General features: G+C 42.0%; 1 protein-coding gene across 8 annotated transcripts in view; it reads left to right on the top strand.

Moving 5' to 3' along the window:
- The window catches only part of LOC129831105 (ras/Rap GTPase-activating protein SynGAP-like), a 102836-nt gene that overhangs the window by 41402 nt on the left and 42266 nt on the right, over positions 1-19168 (top strand). Inside the window, exons 1-2 of one of the 8 annotated variants that reach the window (XM_055894140.1) lie at positions 3414-3912; positions 4183-4577. The exons of 4 other annotated variants lie outside the window; for them this stretch is intronic. In XM_055894140.1, the coding sequence (XP_055750115.1) occupies positions 4349-4577 (229 nt within the window). In that variant the 5' untranslated portion in view covers positions 3414-3912; positions 4183-4348. Of the gene's footprint in view, positions 1-3413; positions 4578-5469; positions 5520-19168 lie in introns of those variants that run through there. 3 more of the 8 variants (XM_055894145.1, XM_055894146.1, XM_055894139.1) reach the window with 3 other exon arrangements.

Here is a 19168-nt window from a genome sequence, read left to right as displayed (position 1 = left end):
GAAACTGTAATATGAAGTCCAGATCAATGTAATAAAGATTGATGGGAAAAAACTTTGTAGTACTTTTAAATTAAATTATGGGCAGAAAGACAAATTCAACTCCATCTTTCATCGAATCAGATGACTTATTCATTACGAAACTATTTGACGTGGGCAATTATTTTAATGATAATTTCATTGGCAGAGTGGGCAAACTTAGGCAGGAAATGCCGACAACGAACAGTGAACAATTGTATTCATGCATAAAAAAACTAATAATGAAAGAAAAGCATTGCAAGTTCGAATTTTGTAAAGTTAGTGTGGGAGAGGTGGAAAAATTATTGTTTAGATCAATAATGACAAACCTCCTGGCATTGACAACTTAGATGGAAAGCTACTCCTATCTGTCATATCTTTAATCTGAGCCTAGAGAAAAGTCTTTGTCCTCAGGACTGGAGGGAAGCCAAAGTAATTCCACTACCCAAGAGTGGTAAAGCGGCCTTTAGTAGTTCTAACAGTAGACCTATAAGCTTGCTGCCAACTCTTAGCAAACTGTTGTAAAAAATTGTGTTTGACCAAATACAATGCTATTTCTCTGTAAACAAATTAACAACAGACTTTCAGCATGCTTATAGAGAAGGGCACTCAACATGTACTGCACTGACACAAATGACTGATGATTGGTTGAAAGAAATTGATAATAAGAAGATTGTGGGAGCTGTACTGTTAGATTTCAGTGCAGCCTTTGATATTATTGACCATAACCTGTTGTTGAAAAATTATATGTGTTATGGCTTTTCAACCTCAGCTCTGAATCCACAATATGGCAATCTATCTAATAGAACTCAAAGGGTTTTCTTTAGTGGAAGCTTCTTTAATGTCAAACATGTAAAGTGTGGTGTACAGCAGGGCAGCTCTCTAGGCCCTCTACTCTTTTCTATTTTTACCAATGACCTGCCACTGGCATTAAACAAAGCATGTGTTTCCATGTTTGCTGATGATTTAACCATATACGCATCAGCAACCACAGCTAATGAAGTCACTGAAACTCTTAACAAAGAGTTGTAGTCTGTTTTGTAATGGGTGGCCAGTAATAAACTGGCCCTGAACAACTCTAAAACTAAGAGCATTGTAGTTGGTACAAATCATTCCTTAAGTTCTAGACTTCAGCTGAATCTGGTAATGAATGGTGTGGCTGTTGACCAAGTTGAGGAGACTAAATTACTTGGCATTGCTTTAGACTGTAAACTATCATGGTCAAAACTTACAGATTCAATGGTTGTAAAGATGGGGAGAGGTCTGTCCGTAATAAAGAGATGCTCTGCTTTTTTGACACAACATTCCAAAAAGCAAGTTCTGAGGCTAGTTTTCTCTAATCTTGATTATTGTCCAGTCATGTGGTCCAGTGCCGCAAGGAAAGACCTAGTTAAGCTGCAGCTGGCCCAAAACAGAGCAGCACGTTTTGCTCTTAATTGTAATCAGAGGGCTGATATAAATACTATGCATGCCAGTCTCTCTTGGCTAAGAGTTGAGGAGAGACTGACTGCATCACTTCTTCTTTTTATAAAAAACATTAATGTGTTGAAAATCCCAAATTGTTTACATAGTCAACTTACACACAGCTCGGACACACACACTTATCCCTCCAGACATGCCACCAGGGGTCTTTTCACAGTCCCCAATCCAGAACAATTTCAAGAAAGCGTACAGTATTATATAGAGCCCTAATTGCATGGAACTTCCTTCCATCTCATATTGCTAAAATAAACAGCAAACCTGGTTTAAAAAAAAACAGATAAAGTAACACCTCACGGCACAACGCCTCTCCCCTATTTTACCATGATAGTTTGTGTGTATGCATTGATATGTAGGTTACGTGTGCCTTTAAAAAAAATGTATGTAGTTCTGTCTTTGAGCTGTTCTTGTCTATTGATGTTCTGTATTATATCATTCTGTGTTATGTTTCATGTTTTGTGTGGACCCCGGGAAGAGTAGCTGCTGCTGTTGCAACAGGTAATGGGGATCCTAATAAAATACCAAGTACCAAACCATTAAGATTTATTTTTTTACACCCAGATCTCTCACTCTCCATTTACCTCTATATTTTCCTCCTCTTCAAGTTAAAATCTCCTTTTGTGCTGCCTGCAGATAAAAGGGAAATAATCAATGGCATATAGTATGGTTGTCATGGAAACTGGGAATACTGATTTATCCCCCCATGGCTGGCTTGGTTGGATCCAGGAACCATGATTGGCTAGTACAGTCTCATCTTTAATAAACTGCTGTAGAACACAGAACAGGTGGTCAGAATACAAATTGTGTAGTTATGTGTTCATTCAAAGATGCATGGAATAAGAATCCTTCAGTTTAGTGAGTATCTTGTTTAACAAAATGCCATCTGCATCAGTGGTTGTATTAAGAGGTGTACATTTAGACTTACTCTACCCATTGTTTATAGAAATGTATGGCATGGAGTTTGCTTTCAATTCATTCACCATTCCAACTCTAAACTTCATAGTATCAGCCTTTAGGAAAATTCTATCTCTAAAAATGCTTCGCATTTTCATTTTCATGGTGTGGCACCATGTGGGGTGAAGTGCTGCTGCTACAGAGCTACTAGGTTCAGAGAGGCAACATTTGTGTGGCAGTGGTCTTCGACCCCTGGTCCTTGAGACCCTGGTCCTTGAGACCCTGGTCCTTCGACCCTGGTCCTTCGACCCCTGGTCCTTCGACCTTGGTCCTTCGACCCTGGTCCTTCGACCCTGGATGTGTAGGTGTTCTAGCTACTGATCAAGCCTTTGATTGGTTAAATCAGGTTTGTAATTATTGGTCTTCAACAAACGGCTGCAAATCCAGTTGATCTCCAGGCCTAGGGTTGAACAACACACATCTGTGGGTAATAAATAAAGTACACATTCTGCAGCTGGAGGAGCGCCTTTTGAACAGATAAAGATTTCCTATGTAGTCAGATATGATTTATCAACACTGTTGGTTGGTGTCCTAAGCCAATGCCTCAATGCAAATGTCTAACTGTCAGTCTTCTTTAGAGGACGTAATACATATAAATGACTGAGGAGTAAAACAATATAAAGGTCAACTGACAGTATGCCATAGCTGCCAATATGTCACCATATAGGCATATGTGGGTTCCCAGGGTCCCAGAAAGCTCCCGATGTTCCCAAATGTAGGGGCCATGCACATCATTTGAAACACAATTGAATGCTTTAGTCTTGGGAGAGCTGTTTGACTTTTCTAAAAATGAATGTGTAGTTGGTAGGCTGTTGTCTGGTTCGTTTGTGACCATTTACGCTACCACCGTTTACCGTGCATCCTGTAAACCTATAGCGCAATTGCGCCCATGCTTCCCACACACTTCCCCCTCTCTCGTAACCTCTTCTTGTTATGCTTCGTGTGTGTGTGCGCGCGCCCCCCGGTCGTCGTTGCAAGCGATAGAGGGAGAGAGAGCGCGCGCGCCAACGAGAGAATATAATCGAGAAGGAACGATTTCACCAATCACCTCCGCCTCTTTCTGACAATTTGCATCTCAATCCTCTCGTTGCAAGTGACAGAGCTAGATGAAGCGCGACAAAACAGATTGGCGACAATGTATACAATATAACCTATGCGGACACCATCGATCAATCCATCTCTCCAAGCTACAAATAAAGTCTGATGCAGCACCATAGAGAAATAGATTTGACGGTAGAACGGAGGGAGCATCAAAGCTGAAACTCCCTTGAATTAACCAGTTAATTTGGAATGTGATGCAATTACATGTCGGTTTATTGGACTTCAGTGAGGGGATGACAGACTACGGACGTGTCCTCAACTCTTCCCCGCTGCTATCAGCAAACAAAGTGTAGCCTACGAATTGGAAAATATTCCATGTTTTACGCATTTTCTGGATTTGGGGCATATACGCGCATTGGAAAGGTATAATACGTCTATAGGCTATATTTTCCTTATTGCTGGACAGACGTGGTGTGTAACGCGCATAGCCTGAGCACGATGATGCATTCGTAGTCTAGTTGTTGGCATACACCCTAAATTTCTACACACGTTTCTGCATGTATGATATCTCTGGCCTTGTCATATCGATTAAAGTAGGGGTGATGTATGATACGTATTTAATATTGACACATCGTTCTGTGAATTTCAATCACATGTGTGATGGCATGCAATAATCTTCAGTTTCTTTCACAGAAATACTGAATGCATCTGACAAACAATTGACAGATGAACCTACCTGATCATTGATCATTAGATTGATAATTAGCCTATCAGAGAGTACAACTAGGCCTATGTTTAAATAGAACGCCAGTTATGGTATTAAAGAGTAATAGGCTGCAAAAATAATCACAACAAAAAGATGAAAAAAATCAGCCTCAGAAGAGATTCTGTAGGTTACCGAGGAAACTGCAAAGGGATCGCATTTCAGCTTTGTGGTTGTAAGACAGTCGGAAGAGAAGGAGCCGGGGGAAAAGACCAAGCAGAGGCCGCGGCCAAGGAGCATTCTGTGGGACTGCACGACAAGGAGCTACCGCTGCCAGCACTGGAAAGCGTGGCTTGGGGTTGGTGGAAGAAAGAATCGAATAATCGTGAGACGTCATAACAATCATTATAACAAAACACATCACGATATCTTTTGATTAATACCATATTTTTGATTGTGTTAAGAGGTGTGGCAAGCAGCCATTTCTAAATTAACATATTCTAACAAAGGCTATTTATAATATGTATGTTGTATAACTAATATTTATAACTTAAAGACTGTGTGCAGGTATATTTGAATAATCCAGTCTCTGTAATAACCTACTTGTATTCTTAGTTGCACTGACGATATAGCATTGTAATAATGGGATGTTTAGGAATACTTTACCACAGACACATGCTAAGTCCATGTCACAAGCAACACAAACTCACTTAGAACAGTATCATGTTAATGTTATTCTCTCAAATCTGCACACTGATAAGAACTGCCAGAAATAGGATCAGCCTTATGACTACTTGTCCTCAACAACATGTTGGCAAAAGACATATGCTTACTTCACAGAGAGCTATCTTCATTTATTCAAAGTATATAATCATAAATGCAATTGCACACACATCTACAGAAAAGGATGAACATTTTCAGATGCATACTAATTTGGCTTAAAACGATGAGATCCACACACTCCTATTCCTGTCCAATGTGATGTGAAGAGTACCACTTTGGTAGTTATAAAGGAGTATGGATATCAGGCACCTTTAAGTGTTTCAAATGTGGTCACATAGATTGCTGTTAAGCACAAGCTAACTTTAAAAGGAGAGGACCCTATACCCTATTACTGGACACGTCTCAGCCCACACCCTCAACCTGTGTTGTGGACCAACAAAACGTGGAACCTCTTTAATATAGTCAACCTTAGCCGGAAGCGACCTGGAAAACTAACCCCCCTGCCTAAGCAACTTGGAAATCAACCTTAACTCTGCTGACTCCAACTCACCCAGTTATCGAGCTGCAGTACTTGGAAATCAACGACTCGCAACCTGACGTTTGGGTAAGGCCTGTAAATCTATCAGCGTCTTTGATTATTTTGTCTTTGTAATCCTCTCCAATGTTGAACGTCAGAAGTGTCATGTCCATTCTAACTGAGACTGACTTGTAACTTTAAACCGTAATAACACTGAAGTTCCAATTGCTCGACAAGTGCCCTGTCCAGAAAATACACCTAGCTCCTACCCCTATGGCCCTGTTGATCTGAATTAAGTGAATTGGTATATGCTATATGGTAGTAGCTCCTTCGCCCTCTGGTATGCTAGATGGAGCTACTACCAAATGGTTTTACCTGTCCAATTCCTTCAGATCTACATGAAGTGCCCAGGGATTGTTTCTGGACCGGGCCGTGAGCTGTTGTGAAATGGTGAGGATACAGAACAGAAATCTGGATTAATACAAGCTAATAAGGGGCCAAGGATGGGGCTGGTCCCCTTGGAAATTTGGACGTGGAATGTATGTTACTGATTGCTCTAAAGATTTATTGTAACAATAGTTTTGGCATTGGCCATGCATGCCATGTTGTACCGTTCAGAGGCTACCTGAACAGTCACATCACATCTTGATTTGTTGTTGGAGGACCTGAGGCCCACAATGTTGTTATCACCAGTATCTCTTCCCGGTTAATGTATTGTAACCAATGACGTAGTGGAGTCTTTTTTTATTTGGTGAATAGCCTTATGCACTTATTATGCTAAATTAGCATTGATAGTGTTAGCCTTTGTTTCTCTGCCACCTTTATATACCCACCTTTTTACCTCTACATCCCTGCTTGTAACGCTACACACATACAGTATACTTAGGTCCTTAGTTTGTCCCTGTTAAAACGCTAGCCGTACCGTTTCCACATTTTGGTCAGAATTAAATAATTACAGATGGTGGATTTTCCACAACTCGTTTTCAGAAGTGTTTGACTTGCACAACAGTGTGTCCTGGATTGGAAGGAGTTGACACTTGACTTAGCAATAATTAGTCCCATTCCGTGAGCCGGATGACTTTCCAGCCAGGTTTGCCATCCGCACTGAATAGGTCACAACATGGGACAGACAATTTCTAAACTCACTAGGTCCGGGATGTGCTGCTGTGCAAATCAAGGGCACTCCTGATAGCATAGTTGTGGAAAGTCCTCCATACTCAATGATAGCCTTCCAGCCCTTGTTCTGTGCTCAGTCTACCTGGCAAATACATGAGTTCCACATCTTATTGGCTGCTAGTCAAAGAATTGCTTTGAACTTTTGCCATCAAGATATCTATTGATTTCGTGTTTCCGAATGTAAAGCTCCTCTTATCTGACTCAGCTTACTCCCTCATATAGCATTAGCTTTGTACTGTACCTAACAGATTGGAAACCAAAGTTAGTGTGTGCAGTGAAAACTTCAAATGGACAGTTGTCATGGTAACAATAGAAAAAGGGGCGCATAGGGAACAGCATTGAAGCAGATAGAAACCTACAGTAGATGCTGTGGCAAACTCCTGCACTATCATTTTAGTTTTTCACACACATCAAATTGTTCATTAAACACTAATCAAGAATGTTTTAGTGTAGTTAGCTACAGATGATGCTAATTAACCCCAGAGTCTAAGCCCCTGGCAATATCAACTAAGCTACTAACATTTGGGCTTTTTTAAGATGCTCATAAGATGGATCATTCAGCTATTTGATTTGGAATTGTAGGACTCCTGTAGATTTCCAAAAGAAATATAAAACAATTATTTGATGAAACATTGAATTTGGTATTACTGCTGTTAGCCCATATTAGCATTGAATAACACATTCGTACAGGGCAAAAAAAATGTAGTCCGAAAATGAATCAAAAGGAAGTACGATTTGAAGTGTCTGAAATGCACCTGAGAGATATAGGAAAGCATCAGAGACGGGGAAAAAGGTTACATGTGCAACCCTGGTTCCAAAAAAAAAGCCTATTCAGCGCCATTCATTTTTACCGCATAGGCACAGATGAGCTATGAAGCTTGTGGGGATTGTATAGCAAAACGGACGACATGTTCGTTACAAATCCTGGACTCAAACCATTCAGACTTTACAGACGGTTTTGTGAGAAGACTTGTGCAGAGTTGGCACGTCGACGGGACCGACCTTAGACAAGTCCTTTGAAGCTTGTGGGCGTCGTAAAGCAGAATGGACTACATGTTTCTATTTGTGAGAGTCTCGGCTTTTCAGAACAGGTTAGAGTTATATAATAGTTTCATGCTCAAATCCTTCTGACTTTATAGACATTTTCTTGAGAAGATCTGTTTTGGGGATGTCTCCTGGTCTTACAAACACCGATGTAGCTTCCTTCATCCATTGTTTCTTGCGCAACAGCCAGAAAATCATAATATATCCTGGTGTCACACAACATCCGTGGATAAATCTATCAAGTGAAATAAATGGCACAGCTGTCACACAACAATAGCATGTTTTAGCCTTATGAGAATCTCAAAACCCTAAAAAGCATCGCAGGAAAGAAATGCCCCTGTTCAGTATTTAAAAAAATGTACAAACATTTTTATTGTCACACACTGGATAGGTGCAGTGAAATGTGTTGTTTTACAGGGTCAGTGCCCCTGGAGCAAATTAGAGTTAAGTACCTTGCTGAAGGGCACATTGACAGATTTTCACCTTGTCGACGTGGGTATTCCAACCAGAGATTTTTCAGATACTGGCTCAAAGCTGGTCAGCAAAAGCCGTAAATATTTTTGATGGCCATGCATTCCGATTACTTCTTAAAAATAAAGATTTAGTCTCGGTAACACTTTACTTGATTCCCAGTGTCATAATATGTCATAACAGCTGACATAACGTGCCGTAACCTGTCATAATATGGTCATAACACTGTCATGACCCATATATATTTACACCTGTTGTGACATATATTGCGTTTATTTATGGCTGGTTATGACACCTACATAGGAGTGTCAAAACCCACATGTATTCAAATGAGTTATTTTCCCTGCCAAGAAATGGCCCTGCATTTGTAGGCTTGTTTCTTAGATCCTTTGTTGTTGTTGGGTCTATCATGTACATGCTCTTATGTCAGTCATCAGTCAAAAAGAGAATGTCTTGTCCTGCTCCTGAAATCTGCTCCTGCATTCAGCCCAGTCTTCAGCAACAGAGCATTGGGGTAGGTGCATGTGTGACATCAATGTGTGCGCAATTACAATGATAATTTAAGATGGTCATTTTCATAAAATGTTATATAACATAAACATACTGTTGAAACTTAGGCTACGGTGTAATGGAATGTTTGGCCTTGTGCGGTAGGTTTTGAGGGTTTATGACATATTATGACATGGTTATGACTGTGTCATCAGGTGTTATGATGCTGGGTGTCAGGTAAAGTGTTACCAATATCTCAAACTCATGCACAGAGAAACACATGCGAAAGGGCTATTGTGTACTTCCCAAACACCCACTCTCAATCTTCCTTGCTCTCCCCCTATCTCTCTTTTTATCTCTGTCCCTTTCTCGCTCTCTCTCTCTCTCCCTCTCTCTTTCTCTGTGTATCAGTTGGCTGGAAGCTGTTACCACCCACACACTCCGGCCTGACATAAAATGTACATTCAGAATATAAGTACGCACACACGCGCGTGCACACACACACACACAAAGTTATTTCAGTGTTTAAATATTTTGTTGTGTGATATGTAATAATGCCACAGCAAGAGTCATAAGGCATGTGTTTTCACTAGGATACCAGTTGTGTGTTTTATTACTGTTCCATGCCTCTGGTACAAGGCCCTGTGATTTGTTCCTCACAGTGTGAGAAATGCACTCTCATTTGCACATTTTGTGTGTGTGTGTGTTTGTGTGTGTGTGTGTGTGTGTGTGTGTGTGGTATGTTGGTGCGAATTTACTGTTGTTTTGTCCTGGAAAATGAACATGTTTGTAACTCTCAAGTCACAACATGTTTGTAACTCTCAAGTCTCTTGCTCCAAATGTATTAGTTGTGCCAATGTCTTGTGTTTCAAGTAGAATTTCTTGGCGTTGTTACCGTGGATACCAAACAATGAGCTGGGATCTAGAATAGAACAGAGGGAGAGAGAGAGAGAGAATATTGACGCAATGTTTTTCATGCCAGTAAAGCAGCTTGAATTTGAATTTGAATTTGAGAGAGAGAGAGAGAGAGAGATTTGAATATTGCAAAAGGTTGAACCAAATGGACAAGTGACAAATATACAGGGTACAACCTATATTTTCTCTTTCTTTGATGTACATGTCAGGCCACGTTATAAGCCCATATTTGGGCTTATAATGTTACAATTAGGGTTGCAAAGGGTTGGAAACTTTCTGGTAAATTTCTGGAAATTTTCCATGGGAAATTAAGCGTGGGAATTTTGCTTAAATTCATCAAAAAAGTTAGCTTATAACAGTGAACCTTTTTTGGTGGGATACACAAGGCAATTCTAGGTCTTGTGGCATATTTTGGTTAAACTATCCCCAATTCAATGGAATTGCAACCCTCTGCATATAGTGCATTCTTCCATCACATGTACAGCTGATTCTCAAGATCTTGCACACTAATGAGATGCTATTGAGCCCACACTACTAGACTGTCTGAGCCAAGGACCACATACTTTCTGGTAAGTTTTGATTACAATACTGCGTGGGGTGAATAGATTTTATGTGATAGACATGATTTTTTTGTTAACTAGTAAATGGTAGTCTACAGCAAAGTGTGTTTAAATCATTTCTAACTTGTTAACAACTTCTGCTGGTTAGTTGTTGCTACCATGTGGGTTTTAGCTTGTCATGCCCTGATCTGTTTCACCTGTCTTTGTGCTTGTCTCCACCCCCCTCCAGGTGTCGCACATTTCCCCCATTATCCCCTGTGTACTTATACCTGTGTTTTCTGTTTGTCTGTTGCCAGGTCGTCTGGTTTGTCAAGTTTACCAGTGTTCGTTCTGTCAGCTCCTGTCTTTTTCCCTGCGTCTTTTTATCGTCCTCCTGGTTTTTGACTCTGCCTGTCCCTGACCCTGAGTCTGCCTGCTGTCCTGCACCTTTTCTCCACCTCTGGGTTACTGAACTCTGCCTGTCCCTGACCCTGAGTCTGCCTGCTGTCCTGCACCTTTGCTCCACCTCTGGGTTACTAAACTCTGCCTGTCCCTGAGCCTGCCTGCCTTGACCTGTCATTTGCCTGCCCCTGGTCTTACAATAAACATTGTTACTTCGACACGGTCTGCATCTGGGTCTTACCTTATCCTGATAGTACAAACTGGCCATGACTGACCCAGCAGACCCGGGCCAGCTGCGTGACGCCATCTCCTCCCAAGGAGCCACCATCGGGAGTCACAAGGAACTGCTTCGTGGCCTTATAGAGGGGGCAAACGTTGGCTGAACAGGCCGGGCATTGAACAGTTTGCTGAAGCAATTCTGCGGGTTGTCTGAGAGGCAGCCTACCAAGGTGGGCTTCAGCCCTCCTCCTTCCCCTCGTTGATGTACGGGAGGTCTCTCACCTGGGCTACTGCTGTATGGTAACAGCAGCTGGCCGTATGCGTTAATCTGGAGGGGTTCGTGGAAGAGGTGAAGGTTTTTTCACCCGTTCTCCGGGAGAGAAGCTGCCCGGGAGCTAATCCAGCTTCGGCGGGACTCCTGCAGTGTGGCTGACTATGCGGTGGTTTTCCGCACATTGCTAGCGTAGAGTGCTTGGAACCAAGAAGCACTGTTCGATATGTTCCAGCACGGCTTCTCGGAGGAGGTCAAGGACGAGCTTGCTGCTCGGGAGTTACCTATGGAAATCAATTCCCTCATCGCTTTGACCATCCGTATCGATGGGTGACTACGGGAATGACAGAGGGAGAGGAAATTCGACTTGGCTCACAAGTCCAGGGATTTCACTGTGGCTTTGAGTCATCCCGGAAGTCCCCGATGATCCCATTGCCGAGAGAACCCGAGGCCTCCCGACCTGCCTCGAGAGTCACCGAAGTTGGCTGAGTCACCGCTTCCCGAGCCTATGCAAATAGGTAAAGCTGGGCTATCGCCAGCGGAACGGCAATACAGGATCAACACATTGAGTTGTCTGTATTGCGGGACTCTTGGTCATTTTTAGTCCTTTATAAGAGATCAGGCTCACTGGTAGGAGCCCTGTTCCTGCCATTCTGCTGTGTGGTAGCCAGTCTAAATCTCTCCGGATCCTCATTGATTCTGGGGCCTATGAGAGTTTTTTGGACGCTACCCTGGCTTCCAAGCTGAACAGCCCCTCTCCACTCTCATGGAGGTTAGAGCGCTGGACGGGCGCCCTATAGGCCGGGTCACTAATATTACCACTCCCATCAACCTACGGGTGTCAGGGAATCACAGCGAGACTATTCAATTCCTGCTCATCAAGTCTCCTCAGATTTCCGTGGTATTGGGATTCTACTGGCTCCAGCAACACAATCCCCTCATCGACTGGGCTACTGGTGCCATCGTGGGCCACACTCATTGCCTGAAGTCAGTTCTGCCTGCCCCGGGTCATCTTCCTGGGGGTTTGCAAATTTCCCTGAACCTCTCCGCCATTCCCGCAGAGTACCAGGACCTCCGGGAGGGGTTCAGTAAGGCCCGGTGTCCAAAAAGGTCAAGTCTGAGGTGCTGGCACGCCGCTATAGTGCCGCGGCTACACCCCCGGAAGCCGAGATCTTTCCCCCCCGCTCCCAGATCAGGTGTCGCCCATTTTCCCCATTATCCCTTGTGTACTTATACCTGTGTTTTCTGTTTGTCTATTGCCAGTTCGTCTTGTTTGTCAAGCTTACCAGCGTTCATCCTGTCAGCTTCTGTCTTTTTCCCTGCCTCTTTTTCTCGTCCTCCTGGTTTTTGACCCTTAACTGTCCTGACATTGTACCCGCCCGCCTGACCACTCTGTACCTTTGCTCCACCTCTGGATTACTGAACTGGGTTACTGAACTCTGCCTGTCCCTGAGCCTGCCTGCATTGACCTGTCATTTGCCTGCCCTTGGTGTTAAAATAAACATTGTTACTTCGACACGGTCTGCATCTGGGTCTTATCTTATCCTGATAGAGCCTGCTAACTAAGGAGTGTTAATTCACCTATTTCCATACATGTTTCATTTTAAAACATTTATCTTACAAAGGAGTATTTAATCTAACTGCTTAACTAGTTATCTGTACATGGAATTGTATTTGGGGTTTTTTACTCCTTTTTTTCAAATCTTTACAGGAAAATGCCAATGATGTGTGGAGACATTTCACTGCAGCTAATGTAGAAGGAAAAGATGTGTACATTTGCAAATACTGTGCCAAATCATATGTGAAGAATGCAACAAAGATGCAGAATCATCTGGCCAAGTGCATAAAGTTCCCTCAGCGCTCACAACAAGCAACCTCTGACAAAAGTCCCTTTACTTGTATTCGAGTTGAAAATGATGAATCAGACGCCTTATCGATAGCAACAGCTCATGGTCCTCCTGGAATCAGAAGTTATTTTGACTCAATGGAGGAACATAGTCAGAGAAATGTTGATGGATGTCTTGCTCGAGCTGTGTATGCAACTGGTTCACCTCTGATGCTCACAGGCAATGTGTATTGGAAGAGATTTCTGAATGTTCTTCGCCCAGCATACACCCCTCCAATCAGACATGCTTTGTCTACTAATTTGCTGGATGCAGAGTTCAACTGAGTTCAAGTGAAGGTCAAGCAAATCATAGAGAAAGCAGACTGTATTGCAATCATCTCTGATGGGCGGTCGAATGTTCATTGGCAAGGAATAATTAACTACATTATCTCCACCCCTCAACCAGTATTCTACAAGAGCACAGACAGAAGGGACAACAGACACACCGGTCTCTACATTGCAGATGAGCTGAAGGCAGTCATCAATGACCTTGGACGACAGAAGGTATTTGCGCTGGTGACAGACAATGCTGCTAACATGAAGGCTGCTTCGTCTAAAGTGGAAGAGTCCTACCCTCACATCACACCCATTGGCTGTGCTGCTCATGCATTGAATCTGCTCCTCAATGACATTACTGCACTGAAAACAATGGATACACTCTACAATAGAGCCAATGAAATGGTTATGTATGTGAAGGGTCATCAAGTTATAGCATCAATCTACCTCACCAAGCAAAGTGAGAAGAATAAGAGCCCCACATTGAAGCTGCCCAGCAACACCTGTTTGGGTGGTTTTGTTATCATGTTTGACAATCTCCTGGAGGGGAAGGAGTCTCTCCAAGAAATGGCCATATCACAGTATGCAGATATGGACAGCCCCATCAAGAGGATCCTCCTGGATGATGTATTTTGGGAGAGAGTGGTAAGCAGCCTGAAACTCCTGAAACATATAGCAGTAGCCATTGCACAGATTGAGAGAGACAAAGCCATCCTATCTGATGTTCAGACTCTGCTTGCAGATGTAAGAGAAGAAATCCGTACTGCCCTGCCCACTTCACTGTTGCTCCAAGCAGATGAAACTGCAGTTCTGAAATACATCTAAAAGCGTGAAGACTTCTGCCTGAAGCCCATACACGCCACAGCGTACATGTTGGACCCCAAGAATGCTGGCTAGAGCATCCTGTCTGGTGCAGAGATCAACAAGGCCTATGGTGTCATCACTACCATGTCTCGCCACCTTGGCCTGAATGAGGGCAAGGTTCTTGGCAGTCTGGCGAAGTACACTTCCAAGCAAGGGCTTTGGGATGGAGATGCAATATAGCAGTCGTGCCAACATATCTCATCAGCCAACTGGTGGAAGGGACTTTGTGGTTCTGAGGCTCATTCCCATCATCCTCCAAATCCCACCAACATCAGCCGCCTCAGAGCGCAACTGGTCCTTGTTTGGGAACACACACACCAAAGCACGCAACAGGCTGACCAATACGAGGGTTTAAATAAAATACAAGGGTGGTCATCCGGGCAAATGTGAGTCTTTTTGAGCCTGACAATTTTTTCATACTCAACAAGGTTGGAACGTGACAGTGAAAATGAGGCCTCAGAGTCTGATGGTCAAGAGGTGGACATTGAGGAGGTCCAGGGAAAAGACATGGAAGCCTGAGAGGAAGACAACCAAAGCTTTAGTTTATAGACTATCATTTTACAGATGTATGTTGAGAACGTTTTTGGGATATGCGATGGATCATTGGGGATCATTCAATATTCCCTTTCTTTTGTTGTTCAGTGAAATCATTCCATGTGAAGAGTCAACTCATTTAATTAAAGTTGAATTCATAACTAAGTCGTTTTTTTTAACAGTTCTCCATAATTCATGGGTTGCACCTCCGTCACTCGGTTGCGTAGTTGCCATTGTTAACAACATTCTACAGATGCCGCAGCATATTGATGTCAGACTGATGGTTAATGCTCAGTCTTTCTGAACAGGGGCTAATGACTGTTCAGCCAAAATTACACAATTAGAGGCCTGGAAATACGATGACATTGCTAAAGTAGACAAATAATTAGTAGAAATCAACATTGGCATCATTATGATGTAACAAGTTTACTTTAGAGAGATGCAATGTTGCCACGAGCTAGCAAAGTTTGTCAGAAATACCTAGCAAAAATGTTGCCACTCTCCCCTCAGTCTTAGCTAGCTAGCAAAAATTATAATGCATCTAAAGTCAATCTGGCGACATCACAATGATGACAAAAGCTTCTCCTACTAATTATTTGCCCCCTTCTGCCACAGTCAGGCACTTTTGATCAAATCTTCATCAGCAATTGAGACTGCATTGAGTAGAATGCTCATCTGGGCATCAGTCCTAAAATGAACAATTAAAACAGTTTTGTGACGAAACGTGCCTACCGTTAATAGATGCAGTAAAGAGGTCAATGGAACGTGACCAAAACAATGGAAATTCCTTGGATGCACTTGGGGGAAAGATGTCGTGGGGGATAGATCCTGAATCTTCTCATTGCCCCCCAGCAAAATTAACCTACATTTAGGCTAGTGTTTACATGTGTATTTCACACTATGTTAGAGTATAATGCTTGTATGTATGTCAACCCCAATACATGTTCATGTCAACTGCATTACAGTTCAAAACTACTTTTACTACCACCACAGACTTCTCTATGCTAATTATGCTACCAGCTTATACAAACAGTAGTTAGCATTTAGCAGTCACTTCTTTTAAACCTGAAAACAACTTCTAAATGTTATGCAGTGAAAACAGCCAAATATATCCAAATCAGACTTTAGCAACCACATTGTGGGTCTGTTGCAACACATAAATCATGACGGATTTGATGAATATCCACTTTGTTAGATCATATTTGTTGAATGTGTGGCAATCCGGCATTCTTCTTCTATCCCGCATGGTCTACATTCCATTGACCTCTTTGTGTTGTAATGAAATGAGCTGCCCATTTGAACACAAACATTTAAATTCATAACGTTACTGTAACGTTGTTGTAAATGTGGATAAGGCCTCAGAAACACAGGCCTGTATTTAATCAAAGTAATCTCTGGTTAACAAACAAAATGTCATTTTTGAAGTGTAAGAGATCTATTTCAAGTATTGCAGTTTTATTTTTGGCTTTGTTTCACTCCATAAACATTATTTAGGTGGGCATAGAAACATCTAAAATAATATCCTCAGTTAGACTAGTCTAGCAGGCAGTACAATCCATTTTAGAAAGGTGTTTAGATAATTACTAGTAGTGTTGCTCATTAAACAATGCATTAAAAGGGAGAGTTAACTCTCAATGGAAAATACATTGAAATTGCGTAGCCTGCAGGCAAACAAACTCTAATGAAAGGTCTAATGAAAACTGAGTGACGGGCTGACAGAACATAATGTTCCTAATCAGTGGTGATTTTATCATCTAAATCTTGACGGGACAAACAAACAAATTTCTTTTTGATGCATGCCAGCAAAGCCACTACACAACACAGCACTAAAAAATACATTAGTTGCACTTTAACGGTGACAAATGGTGCCCAAAAACTGTTAGGGACTAGATAAAGCTGTCCCAACAGCAGAGCTTTCTATTCAGCACCATGGAGTGAATCCTTACCACTGCTACACATGCCTATGAGTGGAGCCTTGTCTGTAGTGAAATAGTTCATTCAGCCTCATTTACTGCCTTTTAAAAACGCATAGCAGATATGGGAGACTTGCTTAACCAAATGTGGTTCCTACTGACAATTGAGACGTGCAAACTATGGCATAAGGGGACGACGAGCAGATAAGAGGCAATCCGTAATTTCGATTAAGACATTAATGAGCGAGCTAGGATGGACATAGTCATTATAACTATTTGTTCAGCACTTTTGAAATGTACAGCGACAGAATTCAGAAAATGGGCCGTTCTTGCAGTATTCTCCCTGTACACCAAGTTAGAACCGTAGGATAAATGGCGCGACGGTGTGGGAACATTTTGTCGTCAAACTTTGTAATCAAAGTCTGGCATTCTCTGGATTTATAGTGTTTTCAAGACAACTGGGAACTCTGAAAAAAACAAGGTTAAATCATGACGTCAGTGATCTTCGTGGACTACAAGAAAAGGCGGGCCAAACAGGCCCCCATTAACATCGACGGGGCTGTAGTGGAGCCAGTACATCACTGGGGCCAAACTTCCTGCCATCCAGGACCTATATAATAGGCGGTGTCAGAGGAAAGCCAATAAAATTGTTAGAGACTCCAGTCACCCAAGTCATAGACTGTTTTCTCTGTCACCGCACAGCATCTGGTACCGGAGCTCCAAATCTAGGACCAAAAGGTTCCTTAACAGCATCTACCTCCAAGCCATAAGACTGCTGATCAATTAATCAAATGGCCACTGGACTATTTACATTGACCCCCCCTCCTCCATTTGTTTTGTACATTGCTGCTAGTTGCTGTTTATTATCTATACATAGTCACTTCATCCCTACCTACATGTACAAATTACCTCAACTAACCTGTACCCCCGCACATTGACTCGGTACCGGTAGCCCCTGTATATAGACTCGTTATTGTTATTTTATTGTGTTACTCTTTATTATTTTTTACTTTAGTTTATTTGGTAAATATTTTCTTAACTCTTCTTGAACTGCACTGTTGGTTAAGGGCTTGTAAGTAAGCATTTCACGGTGTCGTGTCTTTACTGTCATTAAATTGAAGACTTATAGTTTTTATCAAAGATTCTCTGTAATTAGTTGTTACGCGATCAACTAAATAATAACGTAACTAATTAACTAGGAAGTTGGGGCACCAGGGAAAGTATACCGATTACAAAATTATAATTTCCTAATATAACCTTTCAGATATTTTCATATCTGATCAATAGTCTTCTGATTAATGATTTATTTATGTTACCTCACGTTAGTCTCATTCCAAACGTCGTAAATTGTTGGTTATCTGCATGAACCCAGTCTTCACTATGAGTCATCCATACATCAATTGTCTTAAATCATTTATTTATTACTAACTAAGTAATTCACAGAAATGCATAAACAAACAAACAAACTTAAAATAGTTACATGAAATGATAGGAGAATATGCCCTAGTGGGCTGAACCGGCATGGCGGCTTGTTAGACAAAGGGAAAATTGGGGGTCGACTAAGAAGTGACTACAGAGTTCATAATTATAACAATTGACATGCTAATCCTTTACACATGAACGCTCACTCATTCGGGAACAACTGCAATCAATATATATATATTTACGCTCAGTGTGTCGTCTTGATCGCTGGTGAAAAGTTAGTTTCTGTTGGAGAGTTTCATCCTCTCTCTCTCTCTCTGTCGTGGTTATAGTGGATAGTTCAGAGTGACATTCGTTATAGAATGGATGTTTCAGCGGTTGTCGTTCTTCGCGTTCAATGATACCGAATTCCTAGCTGCAGACTAGTAATCAATATCAAAGACTTGTTCTTATTCTGTCGGTATAGTCTAAGAGTTTAACCACGTGGTATGGTTAAAAGATTCAGCAATTGTCCACAACCTTAGTCCACTCCTAATGGAGAAAAACATGGTCTAGTGATAATTTCTCAGAGTTGGGTTTTTATTCGGAATGGCAGAAAGGGGCTGTCCCAGGATGTCTGACCCTAACTGGGCTCAGGGGCGGTCCTCGGATTTAGTTCAAATCAAAAGGGAATTGTATTTTTCTTCATTAAACAGTCCAAAATCATATTACACAATTATACAAACAGTATCATACTCACTCATTCATCTTACACAACAATTAGATGTAAACCTCATATCTGAGGCTATTATATAAACAGCGGTATGGTAATGTAGCCACACAGTCGCCCGTCAGTTTCCCAAGTTGTGACAAACAGACCAGTTCATAGCTGGAATATTCACCGATCTTTTATACTTTTTCCGGAACATGAAATGTGTTCGTACCTCCAGTTCTGTGAGGTGGAAGGATTTCCTTTGTCCTGAAAGTTTACCCTCTCTCTAATACTGTGTTGCCATGAGGAGATTCTCAGGAATTTATGACGTCTCTCTGTGACCACAGCAGCCTAGTTGTAGTGGGCAGGGAGAGGCAGGGAGAGGGGGATGGGGCTTGCTATACCCAAACAGGCAACGTCATGACAACGGTAAGATCTACACTTGTTGTAATCGGCGCATGTGACAAATACGATTTGATTTGATTTCAGGTCGGAGCTCTAGAAAGACGCCCGAGTTCCCGACTTCCAAGTTGGTTGACCGTTCAAAACTTATTTTCCCAGTCGGAGCTCGTTTTGTCCGAGTTCCCAGTTGTCTTGATCTCACTGAAGTCTGAAATTCCCAGTT

This window comes from Salvelinus fontinalis, chromosome 32, assembly GCF_029448725.1.
Source record: "Salvelinus fontinalis isolate EN_2023a chromosome 32, ASM2944872v1, whole genome shotgun sequence".
NCBI lineage: Eukaryota > Metazoa > Chordata > Actinopteri > Salmoniformes > Salmonidae > Salvelinus > Salvelinus fontinalis.
The sequence above is the reverse complement of the archived record's forward strand: the minus strand, read 5'-3'. Positions and strand labels throughout refer to the sequence as shown.